Below are 22,878 nucleotides of genomic sequence, written 5' to 3'. Positions count from 1 at the left end.
AGGAGCCAGCAAGCCTGGCACTGCAGGCAACCCTGGGCGCAGGATCCTCCACAAAGCTCAAGGAGGCTGCAGCGCCGGGGCTTGCAGTCATTTATCTCCCTGCAGCCAAAACGCCCGGGCTCGTACCCTCTCCCTCGTTTTACCTAACTAATAGCTCTCCAACCCCATATTGAGAGGGCCTGCTGTGGATCTTGCGGAGGTACAAAATGGTGGATGGGAGCTAATTTTTTCCTGCTTTCCCCATAACTTATCGCATCCATCACTGCCCGTCCTCTCCTCCAAGCACCCGGGCCGCGGCGTACCGAGCACGTCCCGCGGCCCCGGCCCGGGGGCAGAAACGCGGTCACCAACCAACCTGATGTCATGTAGCCCCGCGAAGCCTGGGGCGCGAAGGCCGCGGGGAAGCGCTTGTGCAGGCGGTAGTCCTTCTCGCTGCGGGACCTCATGCGGTCCGAGGCCCGGTCCGAGAAATCCGAGCTAGGCCAGGCTCGCCGCAAGGTTGTGCTCCGGGTCTTCTTCATGGTGGGGAGGGCGACCTGCCGCCCCGATCCTCGGGGCCTCAGCGCCGGGGCGCAGCGCGCTCCTTCATCCGTCTACGGCGGGCACGACCCGGGCGGACTCTGCGCACATTTTCCCAGCCCCTCCTCGTCGGCGTCTACACCGCCAGCGGCGGGTCTGGCCCTCCCCACGCCCCCCCACACCCCCACGGCGAAGGCTCCGATTTTACACACGTCCCACAATGCATTACACTTCATTTGCAATCCGCCCGGCTTATAGCTTCCAGATTCCTGGGGGGAAAGGCACGTTAGGAGGCTCCCCGGCCGGGAGGAGGCGGGGAGGGGGCGGGCGGGGTGGGGGCGCCGAGACTTGCAGCGTGAAGGCAATGGGAGCGCAGACAATGGCCCGATTCAGCGCAGGAGTGCTTGGCCAACTGGGAGCCACGGCACAAAAGACCCAAACAAATGAGGCAGCCGAGGCCTCCGGGGCTGACCCGGGATCCGGCGTGCGGGAGGCCGGAGGGGCGGCTGCAGACCCTCCGCGCCGGGCAGCTCAGCGCGAGGCGTGGGGATGACAGTGTCCGAGTCCTGTCCCCGCGGGCCTACCAGCCGCACGGCCCGCAGTCCCCGGCGCTGGCTGGCTCGGCCTCCGCTGCAGTCCCCGGGAGGCAGTCTTCATCACAGAGGCTCGAGTGGGGGGCGCGTGTGCACAGGATCCGAGCAGGCTCTGCAGACAGCAGCTGCGGCGGGCGGGCTCCTGCGGAATCCAGGAAGAGCCCGCGTCGTCCCCGCGACTGCAGCGCCTCGCCAATCTTCCCCTTGCCGAGGCTCCGGGCGCTGTGCGTGCGCGCGGATGAGTGGCTGGGTGGGTGCGCCGACACGCATGTGCCCCCTACACATGCATGCTCCTACTTACTGGCCGAGGCGGCGCCGGAGCCATGGCTGCCAAGGACGCCGAGCCTGCGATCGACCCCCGCGCGGTGGCAGCGCTGCTCCGGCGCGAGCGCGCGGAACGGCTATTGAAGGGCAGGAAGCAGGACAGCCGCCCAGTCTCATGCTAATCACTAGGCTGCCTTAAGTTAGAGCGCAGTTCCCATCAGGCTTCTCATTTTCATGTAAAACACCCGGCGGCGGCGCGGGACCCTTGGCAGCTGCCCCAGCCTGGAGCCAGCGCTTGGATATTTACATATTTTTAGGATGGTCCCTCCCCCTCGGAGAGAGACAGCGAGCCAGCCTTCGTGGGAACGGGGAGATCTGCGGTGCCCTGCCTGGCCCACCTGCGCCAACCCCAAAGGAAGCTAAAGCCAGACGGAGAGGGCGCCACGGCGAGCTCCCCGACAACCGCACACGCTGGGGCGCCGGGTCCACGCAGCCTGGAAGACGCAATGCAAGTGGCCTGCAGCGCTTCCTCTCTCCCTCTGGAGTCCCGGTGTAAGTCACCGCTAACCGGCTACACTGCATTCAGGTCCACAGCTCTTTAGATGGCACGGCTCTGCACAGCTGTTTCTGGTCCAACAACCAATCGCTAAAGGACAACAAATGCGCGCGGCGCGCGAGGGGAGGAGGGGCCAATGCGCTGCCCGGGCCAGGCCGCTGGGCCCGGGACGCGGGCCCGGGACCCAGAGGTCACGCCGAGTTAAAGGCGCCCAGCCACGTTGCTGCTAACCCCGACCACGCTTTGCACTGCCGTTCATTCGAAAACGGTTAACTCCTCGATTTGGGTTTCCAAAAATGCTTTGGTACAGTAAACAACGACAAAAATAAGCCCGATTTCCTTTTTCAGCGCTGCATTTTATTTGACATGTTGGTGCATTTTTTCATCTGTGACAATGCAACGTTCAAAATCATATTTATGCTGTTGTTTCATATTCACAGGTGCCAAGATGCAGAGACAGGGATATTAAATCTTTATGGGGATATGCTTTTAACAGGCTGATATCGCAAAAACAAGCCAGTGGATTCTAGCTGGTTAGGATTCAGGAAGTTCCAACACAATCTGTGCTATTCCAAGGCTTGAATTATTTGAGGGGGGTAGCAAGGATCTTGAAGAACCAGGCAGAGCAGGATGGCTTTAAGCCACAGGCATTATAAAATCTAGAATTAGAGCTTGCCTCATTCAGATCTCAAGACTGCTCTCTATAACCTGTGGCCACTGTACTACCTCTTGGGATACCCAGGGTAAATAAATAATCACTAAGTAGCTTATGGAATTTATATTTACATAATCAAAATGTATTACTGTCAACCAATTCACTAATGTTCTGTGGTTTTTGTTTTTAATTAGGAAAGGATAGTCCCCCAAAAGGCACTTGTAGTTCAATGTCTTCTTTCCTGTAAGAGAACTGCTAAGAACAGAAAGATTATAGCTTTAGAAGTTATAGAAAGCTAGCTGTATAAAGCAGGGATCCCCAATTCCCAGGCCATGGACTGCTTGGATATTTACGTACCCCACAGATATTTATGGACCCCATGCAGCTTCTAGTCAGAGGCCCCAGGAACCAGGCAGCACAGCAGAAGGTGGGCGGTGAAGCTTCATCTGTATTTACCACAGCTCTCCATTGCTTGCTGGCATTACCTCCTGAGCTCAGCCTCCTGTCAGATCAGTGGCCACATTAGATTCTCATAGGAGCGCAAACCCTATTGTGAACCATGCTTGGAGGGATCTGGGTTGTGTGCTCCTTATGAGAATCTAATGCCTGATGATCTGTCACTGTCTCCCATCACCTCCAGATGGGACTGTCTAGTTGCAGGAAAACAAGCTCAGGGCTCCCACTGATTCCACATTATGGTGAGTGTATATTTATTTCATTATATATTACAATGTAGTAATAAAAGAAATAAAGTGCACAGTAAATGTAATGCACTCACATCATCCCAAAACCTTCTGCCCTCCAACCCTACCTCCACCCCGGTCCAAGGAACAACTGTCTTTCACGAAACTGGTCCCCACTGCGAAAAAGGTTGGGGACCGCTGGTGTAAAGGACCATAAAGGTAATAACAAATTGTATTAATGAATGTAGGAGAACTGACATTTAGATATCTCAATTCAACAATTACTCAGTACCTCCCAAGAGCCAAAAGTGGTCATATGAATGATTATAATAGCTATGACTTAAAGCTAATGGTGACTGCTGTGGCAACTGTGATGGTCATTTATTCAGCAAACAATGACTGACTGTCTAGAATATGCAAGCCCTGGGATGGGTGCTAGGCAAACAGAACACCACACATGACCCTGCAGCAAACCGTCTAGTACGGAAGAGAAACAGTAGGCAAATAAATGCAGAAATTGTGCTAAGTTCTATGAAGAACAATAATCTCTCTCAGAAATGACAGTTGAGCTGAGACCTACAGCATGAGGAGCCACTCAAGCAAAGAGTGAGGGAGATGGTGTTTCAGAAAGGGGGAACAGTCTGTGCAAAGGTCCTGGGGTAGAAGGGATCTTGACTTCTGTTGGAGGAAGTGGAAAAAGGCCACTGTGGCTGAAATTGGAGCACAGTAAAAGGGAGGTTTGCGATGAGGTCATGGAAGGATGCAGAGCCAGATCATGCCGGGACCCGCAGGCCATGGTAAAGGTTTTATATTCTACTCCAAGTGCAGTGTGAACCGCTGAAGAGTTTGGATCAAAGAAGCAATGATATTTTTAGAATTTCTATACAGAAGAAGAGAGAATCTGTTTGAAGGGGGAGATTGACTGAGAATTTTCTGGAAGTAAATGTAGAAGAATCAGGTGGTACATAGGCTGAGTTAGCTGAATCAGATCAGATGGCAAAGTAGGTATGGGTGGTGAAGTAATTTATCCATTCAAATTGGGGACAATGCTGAATAGTGCTATGAAGGGAAGGCTTAAATCTAGCAAACAGCGTATTGTGAAACCAGTCCAATCTGAAGAAAATGGAGTTCCCTGTTACTATAGCCACTATTAAAATCAGACTCAGTCTGTCCATCTGTGTTATGATGGAAAGAGTCACCCTGGTCATATACAACCCCTATGTCCCTGGGCCCAGTTTCAGATCTCTAAACCTACCTCAAACAATCATGTACCTGGGTCATGAGTGGTCCATCAAGCAAGCTCAGTTTTGTAAGCCAGTATTCAATATTAGGAAAGTTAGAATTAAATAAATGATAAAGCAAATCAATTTTATAGCATTAGTATTCTTTAATCAGGCTTTTAAAATGTGTATATTTGGTATTTTCATATCAGACAGAGACACTAATTAGACAGATTTGCTTTGTGACTCTTAATTCAAATGTATAATTGATTTTAGACTTGTAATCTTAAATTGAAAGGTATACAAATTTTGACTTGAAATCCTCTTCATTTAAAACTTTAGTTTATTAGCTTTGCTACAGTTGAATGAATTTAGAGTTAGAAGAATGTAAACTCCATGAGGATGAGGGGTATTTTCTGTCTTACTCATTGTTGCTCGTTGTTCTGTTTTGTTCAGAGCTATATCCCCCAATGGCTAGCAATGGTTGGCACATATTTGATGACTACTGAAGGCCCAACAGAGTACTGGGAAAAATTTGGGTTGAAGCCTTCCTAGTCAGATATATTAACTACTTTTTAAAAATCAAGTATACCAAGTGTATGACATCAAAGACACAAGCCATAAAAGAAAAAACAGAAAAATTGACTTCATGAAATTTTTAAAACGTGTGCATCAGAAGACACTCTCAGCAGAGAAAAGACAATCCACAGAATGGGAGAAAATATTTATAAAGCATATATCTGATAAGGGATTGATATCCAGAGTATGTAGAGAACTCCTAAATCTCAACAACAAAAAAACAAACAACTAGATTCAAAAATGGACAAAGGACTTGAATAGAGATTTCTGCGAAGAACATATCCAAATGGCCAGTAAGCACATGAAAAGATACTCAGTATCAGTAATCATTAGAGAAATGCAAATCAAAACTACAATGAGATACCAACTCACACCCATTAGGACGGCTACTATAAAAAAAAAAAAACCCCCAAAACCAGAAAATAACAAACGTTGGCAATTATGTGGAGAAACTGGAACCCTTGTGCACTGTTGGTAGGCAAGCAAAATGGTACAGCTACTGTGGAAAACAGTAATGACAACTCCTCAAAAACTTAAAAATAGAATTACCATATCATCCAGCAATTCCACTTCTAGATATACCTGAAAAAAAGTGAAAGCAGGGACTCGAAGAGATATCTGGACCACCCCCATGTTCATAGCAACATTATTCACAATAGTTAAAACATGGGCACAACCCAAGTACCCATTGAGGGATGAGTGGATAAGCAAAATGCAATATATACATATAATGGAATCTATTCAGCATTCTAAAGAAAGGAAATCTTGTCCAATGCTACAACAGGGCTGAACCTTGAAAACAGAATGCTAAGTGAAGCAAGTCAGTCACAGAAAGAAAAATAATGCATAATTCCACTTACATAAAGTACTTAGAATAGTCAAAATCATAATAACACAAAGGAGAATGGTGGTTGCCAGGGGCTGGAGGAAAGGTGAAAAGAGGGGTTGTTGTTTGAGTTGTTGTTTAATTGGTAGAGAGTTTCCATTTTACGAAAGGAAAAGAATTATGGAGATAGATGGTGGTAATCGATGCATAACGTTATATATATATATTTAACTTAACTGGACTATACACTTAAAAATGATTAAAATGGTAAATTTTACGTTATGTGTATTTTACCTCAATAAAAATAGTAATAAATTTTAAAAATTAAATAAACGAAATTTATAGATGCAATTTAAATGTTTAAGGGAATGTATTTAAAGATGTTTCTAAGTAGGGCTAATTGTTAAGTAAAAGGGATTTAGTCTTCCATTCAAGTTGATCAAATGATTTTCAAAGGCCCCAAGAGTTATGGTTTTTATTTTTTACTTAAAAATGCAAAATTTACAAATAGAATAAATTGAATGTAAAACCTTAAGGAAATTTTGATTTTTCAATTTGCATTTCTAGTAAAGGAAAACTTGCAGTTTGAATTTTTGAACTTGTATCTCTAGTATATGGAACATTCATTAAAGACCTAAGCATCTGAACACAATCTTTCCTGTGGGTTGGAATCAACTTCTTCCAAACTCCTGTTAATGTTGATATTCTGACCTCCTCCCATGGATCACAAATTTTCCTAATGGCATCTAGAATGGTAAATCCTTTCCAGAAAGTTTCCAATTTATTCTGCCCAGATCCATCAGAGGAATCATGATCTATGGCAGCTACAGCCTCATGAAATGTATTTCTTAAATAATAAGACTTGAAAATCAAAATTACTCCTTAATCCATGGGCTACTGCAAAATGAATGCTGTGTTATCAGGCATGAAAACAGCATTAATCTCCCTGTACATCTCCATCAGAGCTCTTCAGTGACCATTGTCACTGAAGTATATTGTCAATAAGCAGTAATACTTTGAAAGAAATCATTTTTTCTGAGCAGCAGGTCTCAACGGTGGGCTTAAAATATTCAGTAAACCATGTTGTAACCAGATGTGACGTCATCCAGGCTTTGTTGTCCCATTTATAGAGCATAAGCAGAGTAGATTTAGCATTATTCTTAAAGGTCTTAAGCTTTTTTATATAGTAAATGAGCATCGGCTTCAACTTAAAGTCACCAGCTCCATTAGCCCCTAGTAAGAGAGTTAGCCTGTCCTTCGAAGGTTGTATCATTGAAGGCAGACATTGACATCTCCTCTCTACCTATGAAAGTCCTAGATGGCATCTCTTTCCAAAATAAGACTGTTCTGTCTACATTGAAAATGCATTGTTTAGTATAGTCACCTTCATCAATGATCTGAGCTAGATCTTCGAGATAACTTACTGCAGTTTCTCCATCAGCACTTCCTGCTTCACCTTGCACTTTTATGTTACGGAGACAGTTCCTTTTCTTAAGCCTCATGAACCAACCTCTTCTAGCTTCAAACTTTCCTTCTGCAGCTTCCTCATTTCTCTCAGCCTTCAGAGAATTGAAGCCAGTTAGGGCCTTGCTCTGGATTCGGCTTTAGCTAATCCAGGGAATGCTGTAGCTGGCTTGGTCTTCTGTCCAGACCACTCGAATTTTCTCCACATCAGCAGTGAGTCTGTTCTGCTTTCTTATGATTCGTGTGTTCATTGGAGTAGCACTTCTAATTTCCTTCAACAACTTTTCGTGGCATTCATAACTTGGCTGACTTTGGCACAAGAGACCTAGCTTTTGGCCCGTCTCAGCTTTGGACATGCCTTCCTCGCAAAGCCTAATCATTTCTAGCTTTTGGTTTCAAGTAAGAGACATGTGACTCTTCTTCCACTTGAACATGTAGAGGCCATTGCAGGGTTATTAACTGGCCTCGTTTCAATACTGTTGTGTCTCAGGAAATAGGGGAGCCAGAACGGAAGGACAGAGAGAGGGGAATGGCCAGTCATCGGAACAGTCAGATCGTACACAACGCTTATGGATCAAGTTTGCCATCTTACATGGGCACACTTCATGGAGCCCCAAAACAATTACAATAATAACATCAAAGATCAATGATTACAGATGACTATAACACATATAACAAAAATGAACAAGTTTGAAATATTGAGAGAACTGCCACAATGTGACATAGACACATAATGTGAGTACATGCTGTTGGAAAAATGGTGCCCATAGACTTACTCACCACAGGGTTGACAGAAAACTTCAATTGGTAAAAAATGCAATATCTGCAAAGTGGAATGAAGCAAACAGCAATGAAACCAGGTGTGCCCATAAACACATTTTCCTTCTTGCTAATGTAGCTAACGATCTCGCCACTGCCAAACCTACTCAGGACGTTGGATTTGGTTTCATCCTTATTTGGTTTCATGCTTGCCACTGTTGCCCACTCTCTCCCCTTAAAACTCTTCCCTCCCTGTCATTTGCATTGTCACTCTCTACAGGCTCTCCTTCTTATCCATGGCACCTCTGCCCATTCAGTACTGGGTGTTCTCTGGATTCCACCCAATCGCCCTTCTTGGCATTCAGAATTTCATCAGCTGAGTTCCTTCCACAACATTCACTGCTTTATTTCAGTGCTTGCAAGTGAATGATTTCCAAATAACTCTCACCAACCCAGGCCTCTCTCCTGGATCTCCAAATTCGTACTTCCTACTGTCAACTGAATATCTTTTCTGAATGCTCCATGGACAATCAAACTCAAGCTGCTCATTCCACAAAATGTATCATCTTTATGCCCAGTCTCCCAACCTCTGGGGTCTCAGCACACATTTCCAGTCATGGCAAATGGAAGTCCCACTGTCCAGTCTCCCAGGGCGAGAACCTGGGAGTCATTCTCAACCACCTCCTCTCACTGCTCTCCCCACTTCGGCCCACACACATCGCTATACACAGTCCACCGCCATACTGTGTTTCTGCAGCCTTCCTATCTCCTGAAGGCCCGAGTCAAGGCACTGGAGAAGGAGAGGGAGGGCAGAAACAGAAAATCGGTGTCACCTGCCAAAGATACAGAAAATGTGACATTAAAAAATCCAATGAAATAAGACTATGCTACAAATTTAAATATTAAAAATTAAAATAAGATATATGATAAAATATATGTAATCCTATGCCTAATATATTTGTTAAAATGCTTACTTCAAAATAAGCTTTTCAATTAAAAAAAGGAATGTGATAATCAGCAATTTGTTTCAATATTAAATAGTTTAAGGCAAAAATCAGACTGCATAATAATATGATTATATGTTTCACTTTTTATGCTAACCAGCATGGAGAAGCCCCAATGTGAATGCAGTTGGAAATCATGAAAAATATTTAATGATCTTTTCTGATAAGGTTGGACAGTGACAATGAGCCAGCTGACTTCTGTTCAATAAACCACATTACTTGAAATGAACCTCAGGATCTGTTTTTATTCTGCATATGCTGTGTATTTAGTAATGCATCTAAAGTGTATTACTGCCATCTTCTTTGGGAAAATATCTATGAGGCTCTTTTATCAAGCTTTCAAGCCTCTCCTCAAAATGGCTTATTTTCAGCAAAATCAGAAGAGTTCGGAATAAAGTTGCTCATTTAACTAAAAGAAACTAGCTCACCCATGACCTCAGTGTCCAGCTCCTCAGCCCCGATTTGCAGTCCCCATTTTAAAGCTATCTCATACTGAAACACTGTCTTTGCATGTACAACAGCTACATCTGCTCATCTAAAGAACCTAAGGTTATACCCACAAGACTTCAAGTAAGCAAAGCTAGCACCAAAATATGATCATCTACAAAGCCAGAAGCACCCAGGCATGCTCTTACGGAGAACAGGCTTCCTCTACAAAGACCTAATGTTTCTCTGAAACCCAAATAGACAAATAACGGGCTTCTCACGTGGAAACCAAGAAGCTTCGGAATGAAACAATAGTGGATTTGAGTCACTAAACCTCTACAGGTTGAGGAAAAGAGTAGGAATTTAGTTGCCTGATTGACATGACTGACAATGTTAACAGTTCATGAAGTGAGTCTTTGGATTTTCCCTGTGCATCTCAGGCTTGCCCCAGGGAAACCGCAGTGGGTAACACTGGCTTCCACTGCCAAGCTTCAATAGGCAGAGCAAGTTCTCTACTGGACCACCCAAGACTCACCACAACGTCTTTGTGAACTGCTTCATGCAGCTCATATTTAACTAACCCCCAAATGACAATATTGGTGGGTTCCTTGGATTATAGTGACTAGTACTAACATCGCTGTATTCAAAAAAGTTTAGCAAAAATATAACTCTGGACATTTATAAAGTAAAATGCATACCTTATCTTTATGTTGAACACCTCCTTATTTTGTCACAATTAATCAGTGGATTTTTTGTGAAGTAGAAAAACTTTTCAAGGTTACTCCCCAGCTCGTTACAAAATCGTGAAGATCAGATGAGCTGTAAATCCACTTAATGGGCACAGGTAAACTGCAGTAGGAAGAAATATACTAAATGGAAAAGACAAGGCTGGGTGATGGCTCATGCCTGTAATCCCAGCACTTTAGGAGGCCAAGGTGGGAGGATCACTTGAGCCCAGAAGTTTGAGAACAGCCTGGGCAACATAACAAGATCCCGTCTCTATGAAAAATTAAAAAATTATCCAGGTATGGGAGGGTGAACCTGTAGTCTCAGCTACTTGGGAGTCTGCGCAAGAGGACTGCTTGAGCCTGGGAGACGGAGGCTGCAGTGAGCTATGATTGCGCCACTATGCTCCAATGTCAGCAACAGAGTAAGATCTTGTTTCTATAAAAAGATAAACAAGGAAAAGATGACACAGAGCCACAGAGAATGGCCTGTGCCTGAGGATACTCCCACACATCCTTCTGTAACTCACTGCCACCAGACACATTTCACCCAGCGCTGGTCCTGGTATCAGTTGTTAAGACTTTATTTATTTTGTACTTTCTACCTAAAAGATCACTATAAATGCCCAAGTTCTTGCATTTTCTCCTGATGATCCAGTGAATCATCCAGGGCCCTTGTCACAATGTGCACCACACACCAAAGTATGCCCGATCATGAGCAAGGTCGTTTCTCATTGCAGGCCTTAGGAGCCGCCCTGTTGCTGTAAGCTGGCTTGCACCTCCTGGGTCTCCTGGAAACTCTCATGTATCCTGCTTGCAGGATTCAAACCCAGGTCAGTTCCCTGAAAGACTTTCCATCTTCTCCTTGTCTTTGTCCTCAAATATCCCTGCAGATTTAGAGGCCCTTGTCCTGTTTATATAACAACAGTGCCCTTCCTATTACCCTGCTGACCTCATTGTATTAATAATACAACATAATACCCTACAAAAAATGTCTGTCTGCTTCCCTGGCGGTGTACGACTGAAGAGCAATGGCTGCTTTGTTCAGCCAACAAATGTTTATTGAGCACTTGCTATGTGCTAATAATGGTTCTAGGTACTGGGGTACAAAAATTCAAAAATAAAACAATAAAATAGCAACAAAAACAAAATCTTCTGTCATTAAGGAATCTGCCTCCTAAGGGCAGGCGACAACAGTAAACATATCAATTAGTGAATTGTGTCGAATATAAAATAGTGATGAATGGAAGAAAATAATGCAGGAGAGGAAGATTGAGACTGAGCGTTAGCAATGTAAAATGGGGTGGCCAGGGGAGATTTCACTTTATAATCATTTTACGCCTAGTGCCTTTCAAAAAATAGGCCCTCAATAAAGTGTGCCACAATGTGCTCATTTTAGGCCCTCTTCAGTGCTATGGTTCCCAGCAGAGGGGCATCAAATGGCCGTGGACTCCGGATCATAAAGGAACAAATGTTGTATCTACTTCATATCCCTCATATCCATTTGTAGATAAGAATTCTATCTAAGGAAAAATAAATAATGCCTTATGTTCGCATAGGACTTGACAATTTATTGAGCCTTATGCATAAGGCAGGCAAGGCAGGGGTTGCTATCATAAGAAAAGATGAAAAACTAAGGCTCAGAGACGGTCCACGATTTGCCCACAGAACTTGAGGAACCAGCATTCCATTCTTGACATCCTAGTCCACGATTGTACTTTCCTGCCTCACTCCACTGCCTCCGTAATGCCTGGTGTGAGCAGTTACTGGATTTAGCGTTTTCTTATTGTTTGTGTCATCCAAAGTCCATATAAATCTTTGCACTGCTAGAATACCCCCCAAATTTTTAGGATGTCTTGTTAAATAGTTTTTATAAATATACATGCATGTAAAATAGAGTACAAATGTATTCAGATGACTCAAATGACTTCCCCGCAGCTCGTTTATACAGATGGTGCAAGAGACCGAGAGAGTTAAATCCACAAACCTCCTTCACACTAATCAATCTTGAAAGTTTTCTTTTCTCAATTCTGTTTGCAGGTCACCACAGAGCTGCTTCCCAAGCCAATGAAAAATCACACTATAACACAGATGGAGTTTAAAGGATGGATCCTTTTTCCAACATGTGGCTTCCTGTAATTTAAGGCAATGTTATACAGGAACAATTAAAATCATATATCAAAAAGGGAAGCAAAACTCAAATAGTTTCCTGCTTTATCAAATTTCAATAACTGTTAAAAAAAAAAGTCCTATATATTTAAATCCTAGACACTTAAGAATAACTTTTTAACTCCAGCAAATTACAGGACTTTTATGTGATATCATTTAATAATTACTAATAACATTTCTAATGCTAATATAGAATAAAAATACAGAGATGCTATTATTTAATAATTTCTGCTAAGTTCATCTGAAAGATTTTTTAAAATTTTGTTTCAATATTTAGCAGTTTAAGTAGCTAGGCTTATGGGTAATAATCTTAAATCTTTCTATTATTTTTCATACGATATGTTAAAGGTGCTGTTTCAAGCACAGAGGATTAGCTATAATATAACTGTAGTTCGCAGTAGCTTCCATTAGAGTTACCATGTCAGTTATTATTCAATTAGGATATTTTTAATATTTTTAATTTTTTTTTATTTTTTGGAGACAGAGTCTCACTCTGTTGCCCAGGCTGCAGTGCAGTGGCATGATCACGGCTCACTGCAGTACTGACCTCTGGGCTCAAGCGATCTTCTTGCCTCAGCCTCCTAAGTAGCTGGGAATACAGGTGCACACCAGTATGCCTGGCTAATTTTTGTATTTTTAGCAGAGGTGGGGTTTCACCATGTTGCCCAAGCTGGTCTCAAATTCCTGGGCTCAAGGGATCCGCCTGACTTGGCCTCCCAGAGCCAACTAGGATGTTTTTTAAAGTAAGAAGGATGCTACTAATTACATTAAAACACAATGCTTAGACTAGTACCTTCCTGGACAAACGGGGACACAGGGTCACTCTACTTTTTAGGGAAAGGAGGCTAGTTTTTTTTTTTGTTACAGTTTTGCTTTATAAGAGGAACAAATAAATCTAAGTGGGGAGACAACAAAAATCACCAGCAGGATCAGACACTTTTATATGTAAAATAATCGTGTATTTTATATGTAAAATAATAGTGTAAAATAAGAGTATCTCCATCTGCTCTTCTCTCACCCCGACTAGAAGGGTGAAGACTCAAGATCGGTTGCAAATGTTTCCAGTAACAAAAACATGAAGTCCAGCATCACTTGCATCACCCCAGACTTTTCCTCCCACAGGTCTCTGAAGAGACCACCGGCTTCGTCCCGTCCACCAAGCTAAGATGCTGACCGCAAAGGGAACAGGCAAGTGCCAGCACTTCATGTGGAGCATGTTTCAGAACACAGACGAGGCTGTTAGGTCAGCTAACAGTCCACACTAGTCCCAGCCTACTGCAGGGTTTCCACGTGATCACTTCCGTACTGCCAGGGAACTGCCACTTAACCTGTGGCTGCGGCGTCTCAGTAGAAACGAGCGGAAAATATCCTAGAAATGGGATAAGACCTGACCAGAATTAGAAACCATGAGAAAGAACCAGAAGGTAATAAATTAAAGAGAGTGAGGGAGAGGGAAAAAAAAGAGAGAGAGAGAAAGTTGGACCCAGAGATATGGTGGGACACATTTTGTTCCAAAACCTCAGAGACTGGTTTCCAAAGGATATATGATCTGGTTTTCTGGCCCTGGATACTCTGTGCTTACCCATCACCACATCCCTGGAGACAGGCCTCCTACAGACTTTTCCAGAGCATGATACATTTTTAAACCTAAATTACTTAAGTTTTAGGTGTAAGGGAATCCATCCACGTTTGGTTTGACAAAGCAATGTCTTCATGGAGTCACAACCTATATGCCAATAAGTAGGTAACAGTTGCTCGTGTGGTATCTTAAACTCAGATTCTGGAACAAGTGAAAAAAAACTGCCTCGGAGGAGAGGTTAAGTATATCCTAAGCATGTATCGATTACGAGAAGAGTGTCCAATTTGCTTTTCCGTGTCACTACAGACGGTCGCCCCACACTGCCACAACCTCGGCAGCTAAGATGTGCAGTTCAACAGAAAGTGCTTTGATGCCCTTGTCAGCGTGCATGCAAGAAGAGTGTGAACTGGCCGGGCGCGGTGCCTCACGCCTGTAATCCCAGCACTTTGGGAGGCCGAGGCGGGCGGATCACGAGGTCAGGGGATGGAGACCATCCTGGCTAACACGGTGAAACCCCGTCTCTACTAAAAATACAAAAAATTAGCCGGGCGTGGTGGCGGGCGCCTGTAGTCCCAGCTACTCGGAGAGGCTGAGGCAGGAGAATAGCGTGAACCTGGGAGGCGGAGCTTGCAGTGAGCCGAGATCGCACCACTGCACTCCAGCCTGGGCGACAGAGCGAGACTCCGTCTCAAAAAAAAATTACACCCGTGGAAGCAAGGCAAGGCTCCGTACGGTGCCATGTGCAGCCTCAGGGTTTCCCGAGGTGGCTCACAGGCCCAGCATGGGAGACGAGGGGAGGGCGGCCCTGAGCCATCTCGGAGGGACCCAGTTCTTTTGACTACCTTTTCAGAATTTTGCTAAGACAAGGATTCGCTAAGACAAAACAAGGGTTTTACTAAAGCAGTATAGCTCAGGGGTTACACATAAACGCTCTGGAATATCCTGGACAGTGTGTGAATCCCAGCACCTCCGCTCCCATTGTGGAGACCGCGGGCCTGTCTTATTGACGCCCTTCTCAGTTCTTCCTCTGAAACATGGGGAAAACAAAAGCAACCATCTCTTCAAAGACCTTAGACTAGTGCCTGGCAATTCATTAATGCTCAGTAAATATTAGCCATTTCTAAACTAATACACTATACCTGGTACAGGGCTAAGCACGTAGACAAATTCTTTTTTTTTAATTTTCGTTTTATTTATTGACTATTTTTTTAAATGATGAATACTTCTGTTTTTCCATAGGGTTTTCAGGAACAGGTGGTGTGTGGTGACATAAGTAAGTTTTTTAGTGGTGATTTGTGAGATTTTGGTGCATCTGTCACCTGAGCAGTATACACTGAATCCAATTTTTGTCCTTTTATCCCTCACCCCCTCCCACCCTTTCCCCCCAAGTCCCCAAAGTCCAATGTATCATTCTTATACCTTTACATCCTCCTGGCTTAGCTCCTGTTTGTGAGCGAGAACACACAATGTTTGGTTTTCCATTCCTGAGTTACTTCACTTAGAATAATAGTCTCCAATCTTAACCAGGTTGCTGCAAATGCCATTAATTCATTCCTTTTTATGGATGAGTAGTATGGATATATATTCCATCATATATATATATTCCATCATATATGTATTCCATCATAGATATATATTCCATCATAGATATATATTCCATCATAGATATATATTCCATCATAGATATATATTCCATCATAGATATATATTCCATCATAGATATATATTCTATCATATATATATATTCCATCATAGATATATATTCCATCATATATATTCCATCATATATATATTCCATCATATATATGTATTCCATCATATATATATTCCATCATATATATATATTCCATCATATATATATTCCATCATATATATATTCCATCATAGATATATATTCCATCATAGATATATATATATTCCATCATATACACACACACATACACACACACACACACACACACACACACACACACCAGTTTCTTTATCCACTCATTGATTAATGGGCATTTGGGCTGGTTCCATATTTTTGCAATTGCAAACTGTGAGCACAGAGACAAATTCTGACAGGTGGTTAACCCCTAGACAGCTCAAAAAGTTGTGCCACATTGGATTATTCGTATTTTTTATTTTCAGAGGCGGGGTCTTGCTGTGTTGCCCAGGCTGGGGTGCAGTGATGGGCTCATGGCTCACTGCAGCCTTGACTACCTGGGCTCAAGCAATCCTCCCACCTCAGGCTCCCAAGTAGCTCGGACTATAGGTGTGCACCACCATGCCCAGCTATTTTTTAAAATTTTTTTGTAGAGATGGGGTCTCCCTGTGTTACCCAGGCTGATCTCAAACTCCTGACCTTCAGCGATCCTCCCACCTCGGCCTCCCAAAATGCTGGGATTACAGGCGTGAGCCACCACAACCAGCCTTATTGAATAACAAGCTCTCTCTTTTTCTCTAATTCCATCTCTGCCTCTCTTCCTACTCTTTCAATGATTACTCTTCCAAGAATTCTTAACTTTTATAAAATCTAAAATTGATTACTGTCTCCACCATTCTCCCAAATACAAAGACCTTAGACTGATTCACCTCTGTGCACAGACATTGGCTCACAGGTTTGAGTTGCTCAGTATTTTATTTGCTTCCCTCCCTTCTGCCCTCCATCATCCCTCCCTCCCTTCTTTCCTTCCTCCCTCCATTCCTCCCTCCATTCCTCCCTCCTTTTCCTGTCCCTCTTTCTTCTGTTGCTGTGTTGTTTTTTTTTTTTTTTTTGAGACGGAGTCTCGCTCTGTCGCCAGGCTGGAGTGCAGCGGCACAACCTCGGCTCACTGCAGCCTCCACCTCCTGGGTTCAAGCAATTCTCCTGCCTCAGCCTCCCGGGGGGCTGGGACTACAGGTGCATGCTGCCACACCCAGCTAATTTTTGTATTTTTAGTAGAGACGGGATTTCACCATGTTGGCCAGGGTGGTCCCAATCTCCTGACCTCGTGATCCGCCCACCTCGGCCTCTCAAAGGGCTGGGATTACAGGTGCTCAGCACTATGCTGTTTTAAACAGTCAAACCTTGTTGAGTTGACCTGAGTTTACCGGTTTCCTTGTTCAGTATGAGCCGGCCAGTTCCCTCAGGTCCGAGTTGCTAGCTTAACGGTATGGGCAGGTGGATGGAGCTAGATCTGTATTTTATGAGACCGAAGAGCCAGGAAATACTATGTAATATTTCAGCTGGAAATTAATTGTTTTCAAACCTAGAAGCTTCTCAGGCTGTATAGTCTGCCATATTGTGGGAAATAGAAGCAAGTAGCTCGCTTTTTCTTGTATGGCCTCTAAACAGCAGTAATCCCTTAACAATCCATTATGAAATCCATCTTCTCATCAAAAGAAGAAAAAACAGAAAGTATTACCACAGAGAGAACAAAGGTTTCCAGCCATCCTTGAATATTCTCTCTCTTTCTCCATATATATATATATATATATATATATATGGAAAGGAGGCAGGCGTAGAAAGAGGGGAGGTGGCCTGGTATGCCTGGCCTCAGACAGGCCTGCTCTGCCCCAGCAGACCCCATTCAAGTCTGCAGACCCCGGCCAGGCCCGTTCAGGGCTGGGCCCTCTGACTCTAAATTGCTGCAGAAGAAGGGAAGGCCTCCTTCATGGAGGCTCAGGTCCATCAAACTTTGCTAACTTCATGCTTTTGTTTTGACTGTCTGTTTGTTGAAGGTGCTTGTACAGGTTTGCAAGGGCTGCTGTAACAAAACACCACACACTGGCAGCTTACACAGCGGAAACTGTCTCACAGTTCTGGGGACCAGAAGTCTGTGATCAAGGTTAACAGCAGGGCTGTTTCCTCCGGGGGTGCTGTGGGAAGAGCCTGCCCCATGCCCTGCCCCTGGCCTCTGGGGCACGCTGGTGACCTCTGGCGTTCCTTGGTTCCTGCATTACCGTCCCTGTCTGTGCATTCTCCCTGTGTGCCTGTCTGTATCCCAGTTTCCCCTTTTTATAAGGACACCAGTCATGTTGGATGAGGGCCCACCCTCCTCCAGTACAACCTCCTCTTAACTAATTCTATCGCCAACTACCCTATTTCCAAATAAGGTCCTATTTGGAGCTATAGGTGGTTAGGACTTCAACATACGAATCTGTGAGGGATGCAATTCAACCCCGATCAGTGTTGTTGAGAACAATCCTTTAACTCCCTCGGACTCAAAAACCAAAGCCAACTCCATGAAGGAAAAAAAATAAACCAAGCAAAAGACGGTACAATAACGCATCGAGAACATCTTTGGCAGTTCATCAAAGCAAACCTTCCCTTTTGGGTAACTGTGTTTTCCTGACACAGGAAGAAGCCAGCTTGTTTTCTGTGCTCCAAAGAAAGGCAGCATTCGCCCCCTTCCCCAGCACAGAGCCAAATCAGCCCAAGGAACAAGCGGTAAGTCAGCATAATTGCGGGTTTGAGCACCATCCAAAAGAATGAAGGGGGGAAAGGGGTGGGGACAAGGTGGCACTTGAGATGCTTAATGCTCATTAACAGGAGCAAAAGTGTGTCTCATTCCTGTGCAGACTCTGCAAACCTCTGGCTTCTGCTTTGCCAAGCCCCAGGGCCCAGAAATAAGCAAGTCAGAATAAGAAGTAACCACGGGATTGGCAAGGAGCAGGCAAGAGAATTAATCCAGGTCCCAGTGAGGCGGTGCTGCCTCAGTACCAGCCTCGAGCCCTCACCTGCAAAGGCCTCCTCCTCCAGCTCCTTCAAGGTCAGGAGGAAACAGGACATGGGCTCATGGTACCTGGGATCCAAGTGGCATGCCAGAGAGGTACAGAGTACAGAATGCAGAGCCAGCCTGCCTAGGTAAAATGCACTGGCCACTGACTAGCTGTGTGAGCATCCCTGGGCCTCAGTTTCCCCAGCTGTAAAACGGGGAAAATAATAGAACTCTCAAGGCTGCTGTGAAGCTTGAATAAGTGAATCCATGTGAACTGCTTAGAAGAATGCCTAGTAAAGAGTAAGCATTATAAATGTTAGCTACTGTGAGTAATGCTTAGGGGAAGGGTCTAAGGGGTTCTTGCTCAGAGCTTTGAACCTTCATCCTTTGAAACATGAAGTTGTCTCAGGGGAATGAAAGACAACTGAAGGTCTCCAACACCATATTTTCCTCCTGGTAGGGTAGAAAGATACACGTGGCCCTAAGATATTTGCGTAGCATTCTACAGTATTAAAAAGGAGCATCAGGGCCAGGCGCAGTGGCTCACACCTGTAATCCCAACACTTTGGGAGGCTGAGGCAGGTGGATCACGAGGTCAGGAGATCGAGACCATCCTGGCTAACACAGTGAAACCCCATCTCTACTAAAAAACAAAAAATTAGCCGGGCGTGGTGGCAGGTGCCTGTAGTCCCACCTACTCGGGAGGCCGAGGCAGGAGAATGGCGTGAACCTGGGAGGCGGAGCTTGCAGTGAGCCAAGATCACACCACTGCACTCCAGCCTGGGCGACAGAGCGAGACTCCATCTCAAAAAAAAAAAAAAATTTGTAACAGGTCAAACAGAACAACTATGGGGTATTTAATAACATTATGGAATTACTGCTAATTTGCTTAGGTTAGTAATAGTATTGTGTTATTTTTCAAGGGACTTTATCTTTTAGAGATGCATGCTGAAATAGTTATGGATGAATTAATATGATGCCTAGATTTGCTTCAAAATAACTGGGGGGAGGAGGGAGTAGATGGGGATATAAATGAAACATGATGACATTGCTGAAGCCAGATATTGGGTTTGTTTTTCTATTCTCTCTACTTTTGTGTATTTTAGAAATTATACGTGATAAAAAGAAAAAAAAAAAGCAACAGTTATATAAAATGGTCTAAATTTTAAATCTCCAACAATAACATTTAGCATTTCTTGGAAATGTTTCCACTGAGAATCTGGACAGAGGTAAAGAATATCATTAAATCCTGTCCAGAAGTAAGCTACCAAAAACACTGGTGCTAGAGGTGGGAAATTGCAGTTCTAGCCCCGGCTTTGCCACTGTCTAGCTTTGTGACCTTAAGCCTGTCTCTTAGCCTCTGTGGGCTTCATTACTTCATTTATATAAAACCAGTGCGTCAGACCTGAAGTATTCTAAGGTCTCTTCCAGCTATAAGATTCAATGAAATATGAAGCCCACTTAAAAGGAAGCAGCAAAAGTGTAACCCAGGCATAGTAAATCCTAACAGCTGCTACAACTCTACAGTGCATTTGGTCAACTACAAAAACCAATCATTCAACCTAAATGTTGGGAGAAAGATATTCATCTGACACTGACCAAAAGCCTGGCTTTGTTCCACTTTCTGCAGCCAAAGGTATACTCAAAATTGGGATAGAATGAAGTGATAGAAGTTAATTGAATTAGGTTTCACTGAACTCTTGCAATATCCCAGGATTAACCGACCCACTGGGAAATGAGAAGGAGTTTTATGTCTGGGAAATGCCCTGTTTTTTCTTTTATAATTGCTTTAAAAAGTGGGACCCTAGCACTCAGGAACCCATAAAGATCAATGTGTATTCAGAGTAAAGGGCCAATTAACAGAAAATTCCACATACAGAAAAACAGGGAAGGGTCTAACTGGGATCAAGGGAATGGCATTTTATCTCAGGGATTCAGTTTCCCAAATTCCATTTTGGGTGTCCTTATAAAAAGAGAACAGGCTGGAATCTGTTTTCAGACAAACATTTTCACTGTGATTTTTCCAGAGCAGTGAGCTGGGTATCAGTGTACAGTAGACCTGAAGTCCTAGTATCTGTCACTTACTCATACTTCTCACATAGCCCTGCTGGCCACAGCACATATTTGTGGTGCCTTGGCTGGGGTCCTCATTACATGTAATTAATTCAGTTCTAGGTCAGCTCAAGTTGAAACCAGTTGAAATACGTTACTTTTAAAGTTGTTGGTTCAAATTAAGTTCCACTTCTAGAATGGAGGATACCCAAAGGTGTCTCGATCTATAATAATTCTGTTCACTATCTGTCAGCCTTCCAAAGCTATGCAGATGACGGCACGTGTGCCACACAGAGAATGAAATCAGATGAAAAGTCTATTTCCTGCTACGAAATCGGCTTGAGTGAGGATGACCGTAACACAATTAAACATAGAAAAATTACTTTTTCCGTGTATTTCTGCCTAAATATCATCTTAAACAGAGATTTCAATATTTTTATCAGTTTTTTCTATGCCCCGCTAGGTAATAATTCATGTTGAATTCTAGTTCTCAGAAGAAATTCCATTTAGTTATTTAACAACTATATAAGAGCTTAAAATGTGAGGCAGTGATGTCCTTTCAACTCACTGACCAAGCCTTTTCTTTCCTTTTCTTTTTTTGTTTTTTTAGATGGAGTTTCACATTGTCACCAGGCTGGAGTACAGTGGTGCGATCTCGGCTCACTGCAACCTCTGCCTCCCAAGTTCAGGCAATTCTCCTGCCTCAGCCTCTGGAGTAGCTGGGACTACAGGCGCCACCACACTCAATTTTTTTTTGTATTTTTAGTAGAGACAGGGTTTCACCATGTTGGCCAGGATGGTCTTGAACTCCTGACCTCGGGATCTGCCCGCCTCAGCCTCCCAAAGTGCTGGGATTATAGGCGTGAGCCAGCCTTTTATTGACTGATCCTAAGATTTCCTCACCTCTTGATGGTGAGGCTGTGCCTCTTTCCTGGACAATCTCTGAGCTTGTAGGTAACTTCAGCAGCCCTTGGGGAACTCAGAAAAGGCAATTTACTCCAGTCTCATTGAAGGCAGAAAGGCTCTTGAAGAGATCTGTACCACCCTACAGCTCTGTTGATTATATTTAGAGAATGTTTTCACTCTTCTTTCCACAGCCAATGAGACAGACATTAACAGCTACACACAATGGTCTAAATTTTAACTCTCCAACAGTCACGTGTAGTTCTTAAAAAAATTTCCTCCTTAGGGTCTGTACACAGGTGAAAAAAGAAAAACCCTATTCAGAAATAAGTTATCAAACAGGCAAAAATATTACCCCACAATGTTCTTTATCTGTCCAAGGTAAAATGCTAAAATTTCATGTTGGTTGTTCAAATTTTAAAATGAGAGGAAAACATCTAACAGAGAAATTGTCAAGGCTTTCTGCTGTCTCTTTCACAAACTTTGCTGGCTCCATCTTTTTCTCTTCATCTCTCATTTTATCAGACAAAAGCCCCAAGTTAATTCTAACCTAAACATTTTAGTGCCATCTTTTCTATTCTCCTAGTCTCCAAACATACTTTTTCTGGACATATTGAATGTAGATGACAAAATTATCTTTATCTCTGATCTGGCTGTGACATTCTCTCCTTAAAATTCTAACAGTAGCTCTCAATCAATCGTTCTGCAAAATTAGCACAGTTTTTCTCCTCCACGAAAAGCTTCCTAGCTTGTTTGATCAGTTGGTTGGTTTGTTGATTGGTTTATACCTGGATACTTTAGAATCAAATCATTTGATAACTGAAAAAGAAGACTTTTAAATCTGAAGATTTTTAAATCCATCTGCTCCTGCACTCACAGTATATAGATAAAGAAACTCAGCAGGGTACGGTGGCTCATGCCTGTAATCACAGCACTTTGGGAGGCCAAGGCGGGCGGATCACCTGAGGTCAGGAGTTCCAGACCAGCCTGGCCAACATATAGTGATACCCCATCTCTGCTTTAAAAATACAAAAATTAGCTGCGCATGGTGGCGCATGCCTGTAGTCCCAGCTACTTGGGAAACTGAGGCAGGAGAATCGCTTGAACCCAGGAGGCGGAGGTTACAGTGAGCCAAGATCACGCAACTCTGGGCGACAGAGCGAGATTCCATCTCTAAAAAAAAAAAGAAAAAAGAAAAGAAACTGAAGCACCAAATT

General features: G+C 43.7%; 1 protein-coding gene across 2 annotated transcripts in view; it reads right to left on the bottom strand.

Annotated features, from left to right (window-relative positions):
* STOX2 (storkhead box 2) overlaps positions 1-2,082 on the bottom strand; it is a 117,531-nt gene extending 115,449 nt beyond the window's left edge. The window contains exon 1 of one of the 2 annotated variants that reach the window (XM_030816364.1): positions 356-2,082. In XM_030816364.1, the coding sequence (XP_030672224.1) occupies positions 356-521 (166 nt within the window). In that variant the 5' untranslated portion in view covers positions 522-2,082. The remainder of the gene's footprint in view (positions 1-355) is intronic. The other variant, XM_030816365.1, reaches the window with a different exon arrangement.
* Between the last annotated feature and the right edge of the window lie 20,796 nt (positions 2,083-22,878).

The sequence above is a fragment of the Nomascus leucogenys genome, chromosome 7b (genome assembly GCF_006542625.1).
Source record: "Nomascus leucogenys isolate Asia chromosome 7b, Asia_NLE_v1, whole genome shotgun sequence".
Lineage (NCBI taxonomy): Eukaryota > Metazoa > Chordata > Mammalia > Primates > Hylobatidae > Nomascus > Nomascus leucogenys.
Note: the sequence above shows the minus strand (reverse complement) of the source record. Positions and strands in the feature narration are given on the sequence as shown.